This window comes from Macaca fascicularis, chromosome 12, assembly GCF_037993035.2.
Source record: "Macaca fascicularis isolate 582-1 chromosome 12, T2T-MFA8v1.1".
NCBI lineage: Eukaryota > Metazoa > Chordata > Mammalia > Primates > Cercopithecidae > Macaca > Macaca fascicularis.
In genome coordinates this window covers 129796832-129816994 of record NC_088386.1, presented here as the reverse complement: position 1 = coordinate 129816994, position 20163 = coordinate 129796832, and the positions used below count along the sequence as shown (strand labels likewise).

At 39.2% G+C, this 20163-nt stretch overlaps 1 protein-coding gene across 1 annotated transcript; it reads left to right on the top strand.

Moving 5' to 3' along the window:
* Positions 1–7305: 7305 nt before the first annotated feature.
* On the top strand, positions 7306–11027 carry MSL3B (MSL complex subunit 3B). The gene is made up of 2 exons (XM_005574673.5): positions 7306–7365; positions 8317–11027. Exon 2 carries the CDS (start codon positions 8472–8474, stop codon positions 9603–9605), a length of 1134 nt encoding a protein of 377 aa, XP_005574730.3. The 5' UTR covers positions 7306–7365; positions 8317–8471; the 3' UTR covers positions 9606–11027.
* Positions 11028–20163: the final 9136 nt, after the last annotated feature.

The following is a 20163-nucleotide window of genomic DNA, read 5'->3' as shown; positions in this document are numbered from 1 at the left end:
TCATTCTCAGCAAACTAACAGAGAAACAGAAAACCAAACACCTCACATTCTCACTCATAAGTGGGAGTTGAACAATGAGAACACATGGAAACAGGAAGGGGAACATCACACACGGGGGCCTGTCAGGGGGTAGGGAGAAAGGGGAGGGAGAGCATTAGGAGAAATACCTAATGCATGTGGGGCTTAAAACCTAGATGACAGGTTGATAGGTGTAGCAAACCACCATGGCACATGTATACCTATGTAACAAACCTGCACGTTCTATATCCCAGAACTTAAAGTAAAATAAAAATTTTAAAAATTAAATTAAAAAAATAATAAATGCAATCTATTAAAAAGATGACTCAGGGCCTGACAAGAAGAATAGTCCTGCCAGATCTTTGGCCAACTTTCTTATTCTATTTGGTTTCAAATTCCAGCTGCACTAGTTATTTGGTGACCCTGGACAAGCTACCTCTCCACCACCCCACTTCCCCCAGCCTCAGTCTCCATCCTGTAAAATGTGGATAATAAGTGTTGACCTCACAGAATTGTGATGGGGATGAAGCAACATGATGTACATGATATGCCAGCCTGGTGAACTGTAAGCCTGCAGTAAACATTAGTGGGAAGGGAAAAGCTATGGCCATCACCGCTTCATGATTGGCATTGGCTTAGTCTTAATTTACAAGAGCATATTCTCAAGTACACTAACTTAAACTCCAGGACTCTCCTGACTAGAAAAGGGCCATGGTTCCTTCAGAGACTATCACACTCAATGGTACTTACAGCAAACCACTACTTATTGCTCCTGGGACAGGAGCTGTTGTTCATTGGTGTATTAGGGTTCTCTAGAGGGACAGAACTAATAGGATACATGAGTTTATTAAGGAGTATTGACTCACACAATCACAAGGACAGGTCCCACAATAGGCTGTGTGCAAGCTGAGGAGCAAGGAAGCCAGTCCAAGTTCCAAAACCTCAAAAGTGGGAAAACTGACAGACAGTGCAGCTTTCAGTCTGTGGTCAAAGGTCCAAGAGTCTCAAAGCTGAAGAACTTGGAGTTCAGTGTTCGAGGGCAGGAAGCTCCAGCATGGGAGCAAAATGTAGGCTGGAAGACTAAACCAGTCAAGTCCTCCCGCATTCTTCTGCCTGCTTTACTCTGGCCGCGCTGACAGCTGATTAGGTGGTGCCCACCCAGACTGAGGGTGGGTCTGCCTCTCCCAGTCCACCGACTCAATTGTTAGTCTCCTTTGGCAACACCGTCACAGACACACCTAGAAACAGTACCTTGCATTCTTCAATCCAATCAAGATGAACCAATCCAGTCCAATCCAATATTAACCATTATAATTGGTTTCTGTAACTTCTCCTCAGGACACCAGCAAATTATATTAATTTCTGAGGAGTGGCTGCAAATGGAGAGCATCATTTTCATACTAAATCCAAGAATGTCGTAAAAATACTACTTAGAAACAAGGGAAATGAGTAGGAATGGAAATGTCAGTCGTTACCTGTTTTCTGTCAAGTACTTCCAAAACTGTAAAATTAGGAAAATTCATCAAGAGTTCTAAAATACATATCCCCTTCAGCAATACAAAAAAATCTGGGGTATAAGCTAAAAATTTAAATACAGAAGTTAGGAGAGCAAGAATTTCTAAACAGCCTAAATTCTGTGCATTTTATAATAATGTTAAGAAATAATTTTGATAAATGAGAGTGACATAAATAATTCTTATTTCTTGCAAGAAATAAGAACATTAGACGCAATGGTGAAAATAGTTGAATATAAAGGGATGAAGATAGCTGAGAGAAGATGTAACACTATTGACTTAAAAGCTAATTCTAAGTAAGGAGTAGATGCCCCAAAGCTTTTCAAGAAACAGAACACAGTGTCTTCTGTAATTGTCAAACTTATTCCAGTAAACCATGGGAGGTAAAAGGAATGGCAAAGGGCCGATCAAAGAGGAAGGGGGCCTTCTGGAACATTTCTAAGGTGGGTAATTTAAAGAGATTTCCAAGTTATCAATTAACCGCATGCCTCCTGTTTTAAAATTATTCACACATCATAACAGAGGACCGATCCTTGAATGTTTCAAAGAAAGATGTTCTGAGAGTTTTCAGATCCACAAATAATGGGGTTGATTAAAAATAGGTCATCCAAATCGGTCTAATTGCCTTCTATCTTTAATGTAAATTATTTTCATTGATTTTTAAGATGGATAGCCCATTAAAATACATTAATCGTGACCCTAAAAGTGTACTTGTATTGCAAAAAGCCTAAGGTGTGGAATAAAAAGCAATTCCCCACCACATGAAACCAGGGCAGGAACATCACCAAAGAGAGCTGTGGTAAGAGCTGGGAGGTGAGGGATAATGATGATAAAACACCCTCCAACTGTACACCAGCGGTTTTAGAAGGTTTGGAGCTGTGTGTGTCTTATTTGGCTAAAAGGGCTCTAATTTTGTCGAGCCAAGGTGAAAAACACATGATTGGTCTTCTGTGTTTTTTAGTTACGTAAGAAATGCACTCTCGTGACTGCATAATGCATGCTCGTTCTAGAAAATGCAGCTAACGACAACTAACATTAGAAATAACCCATCACACCATTATCCAGAGATAACCCTGGAAACATTTTAATATATACACACTCAAACTTTTAAAACAAATAATGTATATTTTTTAAATGCATGTATATAATACATATGTTTGGAATCTCCTTTTGTACTAAAAATTTTAAATACATTTTAGATGCCAATAAATACAGTTCTTCAAAAACATGTTAATGGAACACAAATCAGTATCTATCACCATTTACTCAGCCATCCTTGTAGTATTGGACATTATCAACAGTGTTTCACTAAACGTCCTCCAGCTAAATCCTCGTCAACATCCACAATTACCGTGAATACATTTCAAGAAGTAGACTTCGTTAAATCAAAGAACAGACATGTTTGAAAGGATCCTCACACATAGCCCTAAATTGACCTCTGGAAACATTATACAAATTAATGCAAAATATAAGAAAATATTCACTTCTTCACACCCTCACTGATATTTGTTATTGTTCTTTGTGTTACTAATTTGATAGACTTCAAATGATGATTCATGGATTTTAATTTAGTTTGGGGGGCAGAAAATTTCACACATTTATGAGCCATTGTATTCCATGTTGGTTGATGCTTTTAAACCAAACTAAATATTGCCCGAGAAGGACTCCGTACTTCTATATTTGAGTCCTTGTGGACAAACTGCAACCTAACTTAATAGGCAGATGAGACTGAAAACCTAACTTAGGAGTATATGACTGTAACAATAATTGAGTCTTGGCCAATCCCAGCAGCCATACTTCAATCACTCATACACTTCTGAGTGTTCAGAGTGTGTTCACAGAAAGCAAATGCTGACCTGTAACCAATAGAGTTGTTTCTCTACCTCACTTCCCTTTTTTGGTCTACAAATCTTCCACCATGTGGCTGTGCTGGAGTCTCTGAATCTGCTGTGATTCTGGGAGCTATCCAATTAATGAATAGTTCATTGCTCAATTAAACTCCATTAAATTTAATTCAGCTGTTTTTCTTTTAATAATGCCAATTTATGAACTTTGTCCTTTCTCTTTTTGGAGTTTTCATGTTCTTATTTATACGTTCTTCTTATTAAACCTTTGTAATATAGAATGCAACTATTTTTTCCATTTTGTTGGTTATTAAATGTGTCTTATTTGGTCATAAAGAAATGTTTCATTTCTCTGTATTCACATTTTTTAAACATATTTTCTATTTCTTGCCTTTGATGTCATTCTTGGAAAGACTTTCCTGACCCCCTTACAATATTGAAATGATCATGAACGTAAATATTTAAGCTCAGCTGCTATAAAAACATCATGAAAGAAAATTAAAAGCCATTCTGTAGAAAAGATACAGAAAAATGAACGAAGTACTAATAAATACTAGAACCAAAAATTTCAAGTACTAATAAACACAAGAATTTAGAGTTAGTGTTGAGTAATGGTAGATCATATTTATGTGAAGATAAGAAAAAGGGGAAATAATTTTAATTGAAGGAAGAATAGGATGACAAGGCAAATTATAGAGGGATAAAGTAGAAAATATTAGGAAGCTTTATATTTGTGCAAATTATTTAGGACATAGTATGGAGTAATAACAACGGCACAGGCTTGAAATATTACCAAATGCTAAGCATCTGTAATAGAAAGACCTTGGAGCCATATCCTTTAACAGGTGACAGGCACAGAGAACAGCCTGCAAAAAGAACTCAGAACCCAAGAGGACATAGATAAGTTATACTGTAGGTCAGTTGTTTCAAAGTTGTACAGTGGATTTGAACCAGCAATCCAAAAGTATATTATTTCAATATTTAATTTTCATGATAAAAACTTCTCATTATATTACAAAACTGTTCCAGTTATTTCTAGTATGTAGGTTGCAAATAGTATTAAATGTCTCAAAATAACTTTCATTAATAAAACTTAGTGAGATCCCTGCGTTTCATGTCTCTCAAGTCTCAAATCTGTTCTTTTATATATGAGCAATATTTTGCAATAACTGAATTATTGCTCTGAACACTTTCCACCTGAATGTGTAGCCAAAAGTGCTATAATAAACTACTTATGCTACACAGTAGATATGAAAGTCTTAACTAGAACAAAAAGTTTTTGTAATTAGATTAAGTCAAGTTTGACCTCTAAGTCATTGTTTAGTAGCTCAACTAATTCCTTCTAGAAATGTGGGTTAATGCTGAGGTTAATTTGCCCAACCTGATCTAATCTCACATGATTATACAGATATTTCAATGTAGTCACCATATAATTCTTAATAAAACCTAAATTAGCATAACGTGTTTCCAAATCAGCATCCTGAATCCTATCCTTACATGTCTGCCACAAAGATGAAACATTGAGGGTTATTTTTAAATTATATAAGTTTCTTGAGTAACCGCATAGTAATTCCTTTCACTTTGATCTCACTTTTTTAAAGATTAAGAAAGATCTCATTTAACTTTCAAATATAACTATATTTCTCAATATTTCAATTGTTTACTTTGTCATTGATTATACATTTTTTACAACAGAAGCAAATATTCAACTGAATCTTCTTCATCTGTTTTATTTGGAGAACCATCTTATTACTAAATATAGGACAAGACATTGACACTCTTCATTTTTATTTGCCAAATAATATCTCAGTCAGAGGATACCACTGACAGCATTCAATGACTTGTGGAGTCTTTTACTCCACCCAACAAGAGCAGGATATGCATTTTTTCAAGCACCCATGGAACGTACACCAAAACAGACAGTATTCTGGGCCATAAAACAAGTCTCAATAGGTTTAGAAGTATTGAAATAATATAGATTATGTCTTTTGATGATAATAGAATCAAACTAGAAATCAATAACAGGAAAACAAGAAAATCTCTAAACATGTAGAAATTGAACAACATACTTCTGAATAAGCCATGGATCAAAGAAGTATAAAAGGAAACTTTTAAAAATACATAGAATTGAATGAAAATGAAAACATAATCAAAATATGTGGGATGCAGCTAAAACAATTATGTGAGGGAAATTTATAGCACTAAATGCTATAAATCAATAACTTACACTTCTAGCTCAAAAAATTAGGAAAAGAAGAGCAAAATAAAGACAACACAAGCAAAACGTTACCTTCAGGGAAACTATTTAAAGTATAAAAGAGGAATCTTGAATATTGCTTACAACTACATGTGAATCTGTAATTATTTCATTAAATTCTAATTTTAAAATGTTAATTTCATTTTCATACATCAACAGTAGAAAAATGGAACTTTAAATCAACATAATTTACAAAAGACTCCTAAAAATCCAACAAAATGTGAGTATCTGATAAAATTATAATTCATAAAATGTATACTGCTAAAATTATAACTATAAAGAAAAATACAATTTTTCCATCTTTTGAAAGATACTAAAGAAGACCTAAATTACAGGAGAGATATTCCATGTTAATGGATTAGAAGACCCAATCTCATAAAGATATCAATTATTCCCCCTAATTGATCTATAGATTCAAAGTAATTCTAATCAAAATGCCAAGAGTTTTTGGTAAAACTAACAAGCTGGTAATAAAATGTATACGGAAAAATCAAAGGTCAACAATAGGCATAACACAGCTAAGGAAAACGAACAAGGTGAGAAGTTATGCAGCTAGTTACTATAACACTGTGATTAGGTGCAAAGGTAGGAAAAAAAAAGACCAGTGAAATACAATATAGAATCTAGAGACAGGCCAATGTACACATAGAAGAGACACAGTTCGGGTGGCATTATAGAACAGTGAGGAAAGGATAAATTATTCAATAAATGCTACTGAGACAATTTGTTATCCACACTAAGAAAAAGAGAAAGAATTGGCCTTCTACCTTAAAGCAAATACAAAAATCAGTTCCCGTGAATTAAAAGTTGAAATGTGAGAGGTAAGTTTTATTACCATGGAACATAAAAGGATTTCTTAAATAAGACACCAAAAATGCCTATCATAAAGGAGAAAAATACAAATTTTACTTCAATTTTGCACTGGGAATATTTGCAAAAACACAATACTAAGTGTTGGCAAGAGCGTAAGAACTCAAATACCAACGTGAGTGATATTTTATTGTTATTCTTTATATGTTATGCATGCCACAAAAGGTTTTGTATGTATTGCGTATTTAATTTTAAAATTAAATATAAAATGATTTTTTTCTTGACAAATGAAATGCTTCTAGTATTTATCATTAAGCAAAATGTTAGGACTATAAATTTTAATTATTTTAATATTCAATATCTCTTCGTATTACACTTAGGATTTTTAAAGTAGGGAATAATATTAAATTTATCTTTGCAAGTAGAAATAGTAATAAAAACTCCTAAATAACGCTTGTATCAAAGAAGGAAACAAAAGGAAAATCACTAACTGGTACTTAAAGAATAGATAGCCTTAAATGCATTTATTAGCAAACAAAAGTAAGTGGAAGTAAATTCATTATGCTTTCAATTCAAGAAATGATTTTAGAACAGTTTAACCTAAGTTAAAAGGAAGAAAAGAATACAGTCAAGAAATTAAAGAAAATAAAAACAAAAACGTGTAGGGTAGATAAAGAAACATTAAGCGCTGGTTCCTTTAAAAGACCAGTAAAACAGATAAAGTTCAACAATATAATTAAGAAAAGAGAGACAACGGATACATAAATAAATAGCATTAGAAATTAAACGGGACTTCCGCCCGGCATACCGGATCGCGCATGCGCCGTCGGGAGCGTCGCGCGCGCCCTGTCGCGTAGCCAGCGCTACGTGTGCGCCCGGAACGCAGACGCAAGGCGCCCGCGGAGGAGGCCTCTTAACCACGGTGGGTTTCTCTCTTCGCTTTAAATCTCTCCTGCTCTGCGGCCCAGTGCCGCGTGGGCTCCCGTGGGACGCTCCCGTCGGACGCCGTCTGACCTAGATTGTTAACGTTATTGTTGGGAAAGGCGAAAAAGGCAGCGAGATCCCAGAATACCAGAGCCATTGTAGTGGTTGGAACGGAAGTTGGGATAGATGGGTAGCCGAAGATCGTGTGCTTTGTGAGCCCAGTGAAAATCGTAGATTGGCCGGGCGCGGTGGCTCACGCCTGTAATCCCAGCACTTTGGGAGGCCGAGGCGGGCGGATCACGAAGTCAGGAGTTGGAGACCAGCCTGGCCAACATGGTGAAACTCTGTCTCTACTAAAAATATAAAAAAATAGCTAGGTGTGGTGGCGAACGCCTGTAATCCCAGCTACTCGGGAGGCTGAGGTAGGAGAATCGTTTGAACCCGGGTGGCGGAGGTTGCAGTGAGCCGAGATCACGCCGTTGCCCTCCAGCCTAGTTGGCAGGGCGAGACTCTGTCTCAAAAAAAAAAAAGAAAGAAGAAAAGAAAAGAAAATCGTAGATTGGGGCAGGGCACGGTGGCTCGCTCGTGTAATCCCAGCACTTTGAGAGTCAAAGGTGGGCAGATCACGTGAGGTCAGGAGTTCGAGACCTGCCTGGCCAACATGGCGAAACCCCGTCTCTGCTAAAAATACAAAACAATTAGCAGGGCATGGTGGTGGGCGCCTATAATCCCAGCTACTCGGGAGGCTGAGGCAGGAAAATTGCTTGAACCCTGGGAGGTGGAGGTCAGTGTGGAAACGCTGTCACAAAAAAAAAAGAGAGAGAAAAGAAAAGAAAATCATAGATTACAGCATAAATTGGCAAGAAAAGTTGTAGTTCACCTGAGGAGCAAGAGAGAAAGAAGCAGCCCCTCCAGGTTGCCTGGTGCTGACTCTGTCTTTTTTTAAAAGGCCTTTCCATCGAAGAAAGAGATGAAAATGATGAAAACTCATTAAGCAGTTCCTCCGACAGTAGTGAAGACAAGGATGAAAAAATAAGTGAAGAAAGTGATACTGAAGAAAAGGCTGAAGTAAAGGAAGAACCGGAGCTTCAAACAAAAAGGGAAATGGAAGAAAGAACAGTAACTCTAGAAATCCCTGAAGTTTTGAAGAGGCAGCTGGAGGATGATTGTTACTACATTAATCGGAGGAAACGGTTAGTGAAACTTCCATGCCACACCAACATCATAACGATTTTGGAATCCTATGTGAGGCATTTTGCTATCAGTGCAGCCTTTTCAGCCAATGAGCGGCCTCGTCACCTTCACGCTATGCCACATGCCAACATGAATGTGCCTTATGTCCCAGCAGAAAAGAATGTTGACCTTTGTAAGGAGATGGCGGATGGATTAAGAATAACTTTTGATTACACTCTCCCGTTGGTTTTACTCTATCCCTATGAACAAGCTCAGTATAAAAAGGTGACTGCATCTAAGGTTTTTCTTGCAATTAAGGAAAGTGCCACAAATACTAGTAGGAGCCAGGAGAAGCTCTGTCCCAGAGAGAGAGATTTGTTGAATCCAGCCAGGCCGCAGTCTACAGAGAGTCCGTCAACCACTGGTGAACGAGCCACCCCCAAAAGGCGCAAAGCCGAGCCGGAAGCAGTGCGGTCTCTGAGGCGGTCCTCGCCCCACACGGCCAACTGTGACAGGCTTTCTAAGACCAGCACCTCACCTCATCCCAAGCGCTGGCAGCAGGACATGTCCACCAGCATGCCCAAGCTGTTCCTGCACCTGGAAAAGAAGACACCTGTGCATAGCAGATCATCTTCACCTATTCCTCTGACTCCTAACCAGAGTCAGGGAATAGAAGGGAGTGCTGCGTTTGCTGGCTTTGAAGGGAGAAGAACTAATGAAATAAATGAGGTCCTCTCCTGGAAGCTCGTGCCTGACAATTACCCACCAGGTGACCAGGCGCCTCCACCCTCTTACATTTACGGGGCGCAACATTTGCTGCGATTGTTTGTAAAACTTCCAGAAATTCTTGGAAAAATGTCCTTTGCTGAGAAGAATCTGAAGGCTTTATTGAAGCACTTTGATCTCTTTGTGAGGTTTTTAGCAGACTACCACGATGACTTCTTCCCAGAGTCGGCTTATGTCGCTGCCTCTGAGGTGCATTACAGCACCAAGAACTCCCAGGCAGCCTATAAAAGCGTTGATGGTTCTGTAAGAACAACTGCTCCATCTAGCATGGCGTTCTGAGTTCCAGGTAAACAACTAACAAGGTGGTGGGTCTTTACCCATAGCACAAAACACTGCCCACCTGGGGGCTTTGACAGAGGTGGTCCCGTTTGAGTTCCCCATATACTGTAGTTACTCTGTTTAGAATTATTTCCTAGGTGCCTGAAAGTGTTCTGACATGACACTTGCTACGTTGTAGGCCATCTGTGATGGCAGGAAAAAAGCAACTGTGTTCACAGTGAAATGTTCATGGAAGTATACATAGGTTAGGCCATTTCAGTAGACATTGCAGTTAGTTAGCAAGAACCACATTGTTTCGTTATTAGCATTAAACAAAGTCGTTTTTGCAAATTGGTTTCATTCTCTTGATGATGCTAAACTAAACTAAACTCTGTCCAACAAGGTTTAGTTTGTACTTGAAAACCGCAAAAGTGGTCTTGAAGTATTTTAGAGGGAATCCATATTGATGGCAAAAGAAAATTTGCAACTATAATTTGCTTCTAACGGTTCCCTCTCTGTGAAACATTATTTTTGGTGAGCTAAAGAAAGCATTGCTTTTCTTGTTGGCAATTTTACAGCTATACTCTTTTGTGTAATTTTATGGTTCCCTTTCTGTAAAATGTTCTTTTTGGTGATCTAAATAAAGCCTGTCTTGTTTGAAAAAAAAAAAAAAAAAAATCGGAGCCATAACTACAGATACAATGACGACTGGAATATAAGAGAATGCTATATATTCATTTAAACCAGTAAATTTGAAAGTCTTGACAAAAATGAATGATTACTTAGGAAAATATATATTATATAAACTGGCTCCCCCCAAAAAAGTAGGTATTCCTCATTGTGGCACCTGACAGCCCCAAAGGTAGAAATTAAAACTAACCCACATATTTATTGCACACTATCTATGCTGACTTTTAATGTAAATTTTAGACCACATAAGCTTTAGCCTTTAGAGTCAGAAATTCCTTAGGTGCCAGCCCACAAATTGCTACATGAGAGAAAACAGAAACAATGTCACTTTCTGCGATCCTAACAGAAAGCCCACAGAGGAATATCTTCCCATTGTGGCTTCGGTAGCATCAAATAGGAAAGTGATAATACTGTGAGAGAATGACTGCCACCCACAATATCTGAAGTACAGAGACAAAGCTGGATGTATTTTTGGTTAGTTCATTACAAACCTGTAAGAGTCCAGATGCATTCTTCCTAGATTATCATAATTTTTATGGCCATGAAAGGATAAGCCGTGTCACAAGGCCAAGAACTTGAACTGTGCTAGTCCAAATTGAGATGTGCTCCTAAGTGTGAGGTTAGAGCACTGGAGTTTGAAGACTTAGTATGTAAAAATAAATGTAACATATCTCGTTAATAATTTTTAGCATTGGTTAAATGTTGAACTGATGATATTTTAGATACATTGGGTTAAATAAAATGTTTTAAAAATACCTTCACCTATTTCTTTTTACTTTTAAAAAATGTTAATATTTTAAAAACTTAAAATGACCAATGTGTCTCACATTGTATTTTTAATGGACAGTGATGCTCTTAAAAGTATTACCTCTATGGCATGGCATACGTCAAAAACTCATGGTCTTTTTTAGCTATTCTTTGATCCAATATCGAAGGCTTAGCTTCATGTATCCAAGCAGGTACAGGCCTCCACTAAATTAGTCAAAGCATCTTTTGGTCTTGTACTAGGATTACCTTTAAATCTGATGTTAACATATGCAGCAAATCCCTGCTGTTAATAGACACCACCCGACATCTTTCTGCTGTTTACTAATTTGATTGTTACTCTTTCCCTCACATATTACCATACTCGTATGTAACACACTCAGTCTGGCAGCCTTCTGTTACTCTTATCCAATGAAGGAGAAGCTCGTACTTGTGTCCGGTTCATTGAAAAAGTATCCATGCCCACAACCAATCTTTGGATAGTCTAATACAAAATCCCAATTTAATGGTTTTTTCATGTCATCTTAAAAATGAATAAAGAGATGATACCAGGAAGTCTAGGTGATAATTACTTTTCTTGACCAATTCTAGGCTTTACTAGAGAGCTGAATTTTATAATACAGCTCTTCTAAGCTGTTGCTTGTGCAGCCAATTTGAAGGACAATTTGAAGTGAACTTAAGGATGAGTTGCCTTCCCAACTCTTAGAAAGACCCAAATAATAGCCATTTCTATAATTAATGCTACTAATGTGAATTTGATCAAGCTGCATAAAACCAGTTTAAATTCCTGAGCCCAAATAGTAGCTATGCATAATAGAATAAGCTTGGATTTTATTTGGGCCAATTAAGAGAGAGTCTAGGCCATCGCTAATAATACTTCCTGCTATCTAGAGTAATTCTATAATACTTCCGGTATACTTCCTGTATCTAGAGTAATTTTGTGTGACTTGGACCAATCTATGTCAAAGCTAAAAGAAAGGCAAGGTGAGCTTCTCACGGAGTTGATGAGAATTATTTTCTTAGGAAATCTCCCAATCCCTTCTTAAAATAGTATTCCTAAGTTTGTTTGTTCGTTTGTTTTGAGCTGCAGTCTCACACTGTTGCCCAGGCTGGAGTGCAGTAGTGTGATCTCAGCTCACTGCAACCTCCATCTCCCAGGTTCAAGCAATTCTCCTGCCTCAGCCTCCCCCAATGGCTGGGATTACAGGCGTGTGCCACCATACCCAGCAAAATTTTTTTGTATTTCTAGTGGAGAGCGGGTTTCACCATTTTGGCCAGGCTGGTCTTGAACTCCTGACCTCAAATGATCCACCCACCTCGGCCTCCCAAAGTGTTGAAATTACAGGCGTGAGCCACTGCGCCCAGCCTATATATATATATATATATTTTTCATTTCACAATTGTTTGAGATCTGTTGTTCAGAGTCTTAAATGATTTTGTGCAGCTACTGCCCTGACAGATGATTCAATGAAATATTCAAAGATGAAATCAGAATGAAATTCTGCTGATCAGTGTTCAGACTGAAAATACGATCTTTGCAAATGAAATATCTTCTTCAGAAAGAATCATTTATAGTGGTAAAGATGTGGATAATTTTTTATGATTCTTTCTTGTAACTTTGGCTGAATGAGAACAAAAAGAGGAGACTGAGAAGAAAAAGAGTTCCATGGACCTCTCCGAGGACTCAGCAGTCTCACGAGTACCCACACTTAAACAGACTGCACCAGCCCCTGACACCACTGAAAATTCACAAATCCTGAACGCCACACTCTTTAAAACTCCACCTACTGTCAGCAGAAAAGATTAGCATTTGAATAGGCAGGGCAAGGAAAGAAAATCACCCTCACCAATTTGGGGGAGCATGGTCTAATCTGTTGAGAACCCCTGAATGGGACAAAAGGGTAGAGGAAGGGTGAGTTTGCTTTCTACTTGAGCTGGGACATCCATCTTCTGCCTTTGGACATCAGAGGTCCTGGTTCTTGGACTGGAACCATGCCACTGCCTTTCCTGGACCTCCAGCTTGCAGACAGAAAATGATGGGACTCCTCAGCTTCCATAAACACGTGAGCCCATCCCTCAAAATAAATGTCTGTCTTTCTATCTGTCTGTCTGTCTGTCTGTCTGTCTGTCTATCTATCTATCTATCTATCTATCTATCTATCTCATATTGGTTCTGTTTCTCTAGAGAACTCTGGCTAATATGTAGAAATTGTTTCCTAAAGAAAAATAAAAGTATTCATCTGATGAAGACACCATGTTGGAATTTAGGAAAGGGCTTAGTATTGTTACAAATGTCCACTACCTGGATGGTTTTTGTAAGTCGAGATAGACAAAGTTTATTTGCCCTCAAGGCTTCTACAATTTACTGCATACCTCAAGTTTGTCTCTTTGACAATCTGGCACAATAAGGCATTTTTAGTTTAAGACCAAATTTCTCATTTTTCTCTTCTTGCTTTCCGTCAATATGCCTTCCTTATTCTTTTTAGACAACTTTAAAATTTGATTCTGAAGGGGATGATGTTCTATGGAAGCAGGATTTATTGTAGGTACAGGGCCATGCATATCAAAAGAAGAACTATATCATTGTCCATCTGTAAACAATTCTCCTTAGAAGATTAGAGAAAGGACAGGGAACTTGGGGGTGCTAATAGCTCCCCAAGAGTAGCACCCTCAGTAGAGGGCATTGGCTCTTCCAATGTCTTTCTTCTTGAAATCTACAGGTGTCCTTACTTATACCCTCATAATTCTTAGAGAATACAGAAGCTCTTAGATTCTTGTTTTTATTTGGGGGACCAGTTGTTTCATTTATAAAGCTGTATATTTATTTTTATTTCTAGCTTCTTTTCTTTCTAGGGCTCAGTTACTTATTAGAAAATGTTCTGTAACCTTCTAAATTAACAATTTTCTATATATATTTTTTCATTTAAGGCTCCTAATTCAAATCGGAGTCCATTTTCAGCTGTTGATCCTACCATAGAATAATGTTCAAAAGGTTCCTGGAATCCAATTTTTAAATCTAGTGTTTATTTTATGAAAATATTAATCTTTGTCCAATTTACTCTTTAAGAGACAGATTTCTAAAATGACTTTAATGAGCTTCCTTCTTTTTGTCTCTAAGAATTAATTGTATTTTAATTTCCAGATGGATTATTCAAATCTTCCTTTTCCTAACCTCTTAACTACTTTCCCCATTCATGAGGGGCTAAAATGAAGTGAACTAGTCTATATACATCTAGTCATTCATGAAAATAGTACATAACAAAGATCCTGTTGCAAATATCTGTCCATCTTCCTGAAGTATAAGAAAATATTTATAGCATTGCTATGGACTGAATTGTGTCCCCCCAAAATTTATATGTTGAAGCCCTAACCCACAAGTGACTCTATTTGGAAATAGGGCCTTTAAGTATATAATTAATTAAAATAAGGTCATAAGGATGGGGCTCTGATCCAATACGGTTAGTGTCCTTATAAGAAGAGATACCAGAGAACTTGCTGTCTCTCACACACTCTCTCCCCACATGCACGAAAAAGAGGTCATGTGAGCACATGGCCACCTGCAAGCCAAGACAAGAGGCTTCAGAATGAAACCTACCTTGCTAGCACCTTGATCTTGGACTTCCCAGCCTCCAGAACTGTAAGAAATAAATTTCTATTGTTTATAAGCTGGTTAGTCTATGGTATCCTGTTATAGCAGCCTGTACAGACTGTCTTTGACTCAGCTCTAAACTAGGTTTTAAATTCAACGTCTATATATCTGCCTTCTGATCTTGCACATTTACATGAATGTTCCTTTCCTGAGAAATCCCAAGGCAATACTAGCTCATTTAGAAGATTGGAGGAAGGAATAAAAAGACTAGAAGAGGTACAAGTGAAAAGTTGCTTAGATCCAAACAGGGTGGGTCTCAGAAGGTTAGTGTCCTTCGACAACTTGTGTTTTCAGCTCTACCACACCAGATAAAAAAACTGATTATTGAAAGATTGGTGTCTTTGCCTCCCAATTTTTCTAGACTGCCTCCTAAAATATGAATTGATTTTTAACACAGCAAACTTTCTCTAAAATGGTCATTGTTTTTTGCCATCTTTTGCCTTTTACCCAAAGAATGCAAGAGTAAGGATCATAATAAGACTTTATATACAAAGAAGAATTTCTGCAGGAGTTTGAAAATTTGATACAGACAAATCCAAGTGAAGAAGATGGGTCACTGCAGTCGACTGTGCTACAGTGTGCACTCATGAGTGGTGTCAGAAGTTAGGCCAAGCAGAAGTTAGGCCGAGAAGAAATCAGCGAGATTGCCAATGACCCAACAATTGTTTGACCTAAAATATAAACTGAGCAAAGCGGTCTTCTTTCACAAGTTGACAGAAGTGTAAATGTCATTATAAAGGTTTTGTAGGGTGCCCAAGGCTAAGTTCGACTAATTGCCTTTTCACATAATTGTCACAGGTCTGAGGAACCTCTAATCATTTGCCTTCAAGACTGGATTAGATTGAAGCAGAAAATAATCAACTTACATATGCATCTGTCTTTTGTGGAATACTTCCTTATACAATCAATAAACACAAGGTAATCCAGGACAAAACAAAGACAGTTGAAATAAGACTGCCTATACACACACACACACACACACACACACAGAGAGAGAGAGAGAGAGAGAGAGAGAGAGAGCAAGCAGCAGGAGAATAAGCAAAGATATTTACTAAATCTTTTATCCCCAAATCATAAGGTCTAATGAGCTTATAGAAACACCTAGATCTAATTCCTTTGGTTATAAATCCTAGGGTAACAAATTCAGCAATGAGAGTTCAATGAAACTAGCAAGAACTCAGTGTTGAGTCTGGCTTACCTGGCAGCAGATATGAAGGATAAATGGAGTTTGGCAAAGAGGCCCAGTGAGTATGCCTGTTGGCCTGAGAATGACCTAGAATGCTTCTAAGTGAGAGTCCTTGAAACAACCTCAGTAGAAACTTTGGATTTGCCACAGAATGATAAGACCACCCTTAATATCTGAACTGAAAAGACAAAGCTGAATATATTGCTACCAGCTATGTGTTGCACCTGCTGTACAATAGCAGCTTTAGAATGTTCCGGGCCATTATCTCATTTGGATAAATGGCCCCTGATTTTGCAGAGCCAAGGTAAGGGGTGCTGTGGTTTAAATGTGTCCCCCAGAAACATGAATTGGAAATTTAATCTCCCTTGCAACAGAGTTGGGAGGTGAGGCCTAATGAGAGGTGATTAGGCCATAGGGCAGAGGGAATGGATTAATGCCATTATTGTGGAAATGATCACAGGAGTGGGTTTCTCATAAAAGAATGAGTTTGACGGCTGGGCACAGTGGCTGTAATCCCAGCACTTTGGGAGGCCAAGGTGGGTGGATTACTTGAGGTTAGGAGTTTGAGACCAGCCCGGCCAAACCCATCTCTACTGAAAATACAAAAAATTAGCCAGGTGTGGTGGCATGCAGCTGTAGTCCCAGCTACTCAGGAGGCTGAGGCAGGAGAATCGCTTGAACCCAGGAAGCAGAGGTTGCAGTGAGCTGAGGTCACGCCATTGCACTCCAGCCTGGGTCACACAGCGAGACTCTTGTCTCAAAAAAAAAAAAAAAAAAAAAAAGTTTGGCTCCTTTTTGCTCTCTCTTGGCCTCTAGAGTTCTTCTGCCTTACACCATGAGATGGCACAGCAAGAAGACCGTCACCAGAGGCCAATCACTCAGACCCTCACCAGAGGCCAATCACTCAGTCTGGGACTCGCCAGTCTTCAGAACTGTGAGAAATAAATTTCTGTTCATTATAAATTACAGGTTCATTACTCTCAGGTTTTATTATAGCAGCACAAAATGAACTAAGACAATTGGCCCTCTGTGTTTTCTAATTACATCAGTAATGCAAACTCATAATTGCACAACAAATGCTCATTCTAGAAAATGCAGCTAAGGAAAACTAATATTAAAAATAATTCATCACACCATCATCCAGAGATGGCCCTGGAAACATTCTGAGACATACATACTCACACTTTTAAAACATGTATAATCATACTTTAAATTATATAATATATACTTTTAAAATGCAGACGTATAATACAGGTTTATAACCTTTTTGTATTAAAAAGATCATATAGAATTTTGATATCAATAATTACACTTTTTCAAAATTGCTGGCAATAAAACACAAGTATCACCATTTATTTTGCCATCCTTCTAGTATTGGACTTTATAAACTGCTTCACGAAAGATCCTCCAACTAACTTCTTGCCAACATCCTTAATTACTTCAGTTAGATAGATGTGAGACTCGTTAAATCAAACAATGAACACATTTTGTGAGCTTTGACTGACACCTCGTGGAAAGTTAGCTTGTTGCCTATTTCACAGCCTCTGTTTGCATCAATCAGCTCCAGGGCAACAGAAAAGAGCAAACCCTTTTCTTAGCAGCCTAATGGGTGGGGTCTGATGTTTGTGATAATTTATCCCAGACTGACATTCTCACCTTTACGTAGCAGTTTCTGTGTCAATGCTGGGACCAGGCAAAAGCTGCGCTTCTCCAACCACCGACTGGTAACATTTCCACACCTTTCCAACAGAAACATATTTACATGACAACTCCATGCAGAATAAGTCTCCATCTCTTTTATTTGAAGCAAAATTCAGGCACATTTTATAAGAGCAGCCGTAATACAACTTTAATGAGCACTACTTCCTAGCCATTTAAACAGCACTTGGAGTGTTGGAAATCCCAGCCCGGCCAGTAGAGGGCACTGTGCAGGTGCAGCCAGAGCAACCCACCCTCATCTCTGGAAACCAAGATGCTGTCCCCAGAAACCTGCTGCTGGGGAAGGAGCTGACTTGTGATCCTTCCCTGTTACTTGAGAGTGGAAAGTGGTGGGGAAGGAGTTTGCTTAGCAGGTCTGGAGTAATATGGTTAGGCAGCCAAGGGTGGTGGGGTGAGGTATTATAGAGAATGGCATTAAGGGAGGAGACCACCCCTCATATTGTCTTATGCCCAATTTCTGCCTCCAAAGAAGAAGTAAAAACTAAAAGGCAGAAATGAAATCCACAAGCAGACAGCCCGGCGCCACACCCTGGGCCTGATAGTTAAAGATCAACCCCTGACCTAATCGGTTATGTTATCTATAGATTACAGACATTGTATAGAAAAGCACCGTGAAAATCCCTGTCCTGTTCCGTTCTAATTACCAGTGCATGCAGCCCCCAGATCACGTACCCTATGATCTATTGATCACGACCCTCTCACACGGACCCCCTTAGAGTTGTGAACCCTTAGAAGGGACAGGAATTGCTCACTCGGAGAGCTCAGTTGTTGGAGACGTCTTACTGAAGCTCCCGGATGAATAAAGCCCTTCCTTCTTTAACTCGGTGTCTGAGGGGTTTTGTCTGCAGCTTGTCCTGCTACAGCATCACATGAGAAGCATGGTGCAGGGTTCTTCTTTCCTTAGCTGGAGCACCACTTTGGACCATGGGATGGGGAAAGCCAGTCAGAGACGATTGGAAGACCAGCAGGCCAGAACAATAAGGGTTAATGCATGGACTTTGGCTGGCTCAGAAGGAGTTTGGCTAAAGCAAGTAGGTTTTGGACTTCAATTAAAGACTTGAACTTGAGATTGAGAAACCTTTCCACTGAAGCTGCCCCCAAACTCCTAGGACAGAGGCAGATGCTTGGATTGTCAGTGAAGCCAGGAAGGGAAACCTTGGAATGGTTTCCCAGGAATAGAGAATAAGCCCTGGGAGACGCCAGTTTTGAAAACTGGTACTATTGTGCTTGTTAGAGTCATGGTGAGGCAGGAGAATAGGGAACTGGGGTAGCCAAGGGTTGAGGCATAAGCAAAGTAATAGCAGATGCAGCCAGTTCACATAAGCAAGAGAACAGCAGGTGCAGCCAGTTTTAAGCAAGATTGGGCAGGACATAGGCCACATCTTCACTCCTGTGATAACAAGAAAGAAGTTTCCACTTCAGCCCCTGAATAACTGCAGGCCAAGTTTCCACTTTAGGCTCTGATTGGTCGCAGACCAATCCTTCATAGGGTGTAACCAATTGGAGGCCTCTAAAGGATACCCGGAGTGTTGCCAAGTTATTTTGGCTTCATAAAAGCCCTAATTGAAGAGGCTCTTGAGCCAGGTGCTCTAGCCCGCTCTCACTCTGCGAGTTCTCTTCAGTGAATCTGTGCTCTCCTTACTCCGTTCTCCTGTTGCTCTGTTTTTCGTTGCTTCATTCCTTTGTTACTTTGTGTGTTTTGTTCAATTCTTTGTTCAACAGGCCAAGAACCTGGACAGCTCTATCTGGTAACAATGAAAGAGTCAATCGTCCAAAACCCAAGAAGAAAAAAATCTTATTCAAGGTCCCAAGTCTCTAAATGGGCCCAGTTAGATGTTTGAAAAGTAAATTATGTGTGGAAGCACAGTCCGAGGAAGAACATGTTAAGTTTCTGAACACTCCTAAGGAAGGAGGAGGAAGACACCTCAGCCTGTTTGCGAAAATTGGAAAAGATACAAATTAAATGTGTAGATCCTGCAACTGGAGAAGACTGAGAGGATGTTTATATAGGGAGGAAGGGAGGGAAAGAAACAGGATTGGTAGGTTACCCCATCCAATTCCGTGGAATTGAGAGCTCGGAAGATAAAGTGGCCCAGGGTTTTCTTTCATCAGACTGAAATAGTACAGCCTTCCTGTTCCCACCTGGATCAGTCACTGGCGCTGGGCCACCCTGGGGCAGCAGGATCTTGGGTGAGGGAGTTCTCTGCAACTGAATCGTCCCAGAATAGGCTGACAACTGAAGGCCCCTGCCAACTGCCCCCCAGCAGCTGTGGCATCTTAAGGGGAATGAGGCCAGCACATCTCTGTGTCCAGCAAAACGCAACACATTTTGTGGTCACACACACTACATGAGCCCCAAAGTTCTCACGCTTCCCCCACCCCCACCTAAATTTCTGCAGGACATCATGATAGAATTGCCGTGCAGGCTGAAAGGAGGTGAAGATCCCCCTCTAAGGGACCTCCTGGTGCTCAGTAATGCTTTTATTTTCAATCACATACTATGGTAATCACATCAGCACAAGCACACAAATGTGGTTAAGTCACCCTGTGTTTCCTTAGGATTGACATTC

Coding starts and splice junctions, on each gene's coding strand:
- MSL3B (XM_005574673.5), top strand. CDS start 8,472: ATGGAAGAAAGAACAGTAACTCTAGAAATCCCTGAAGTTTTGAAGAGG.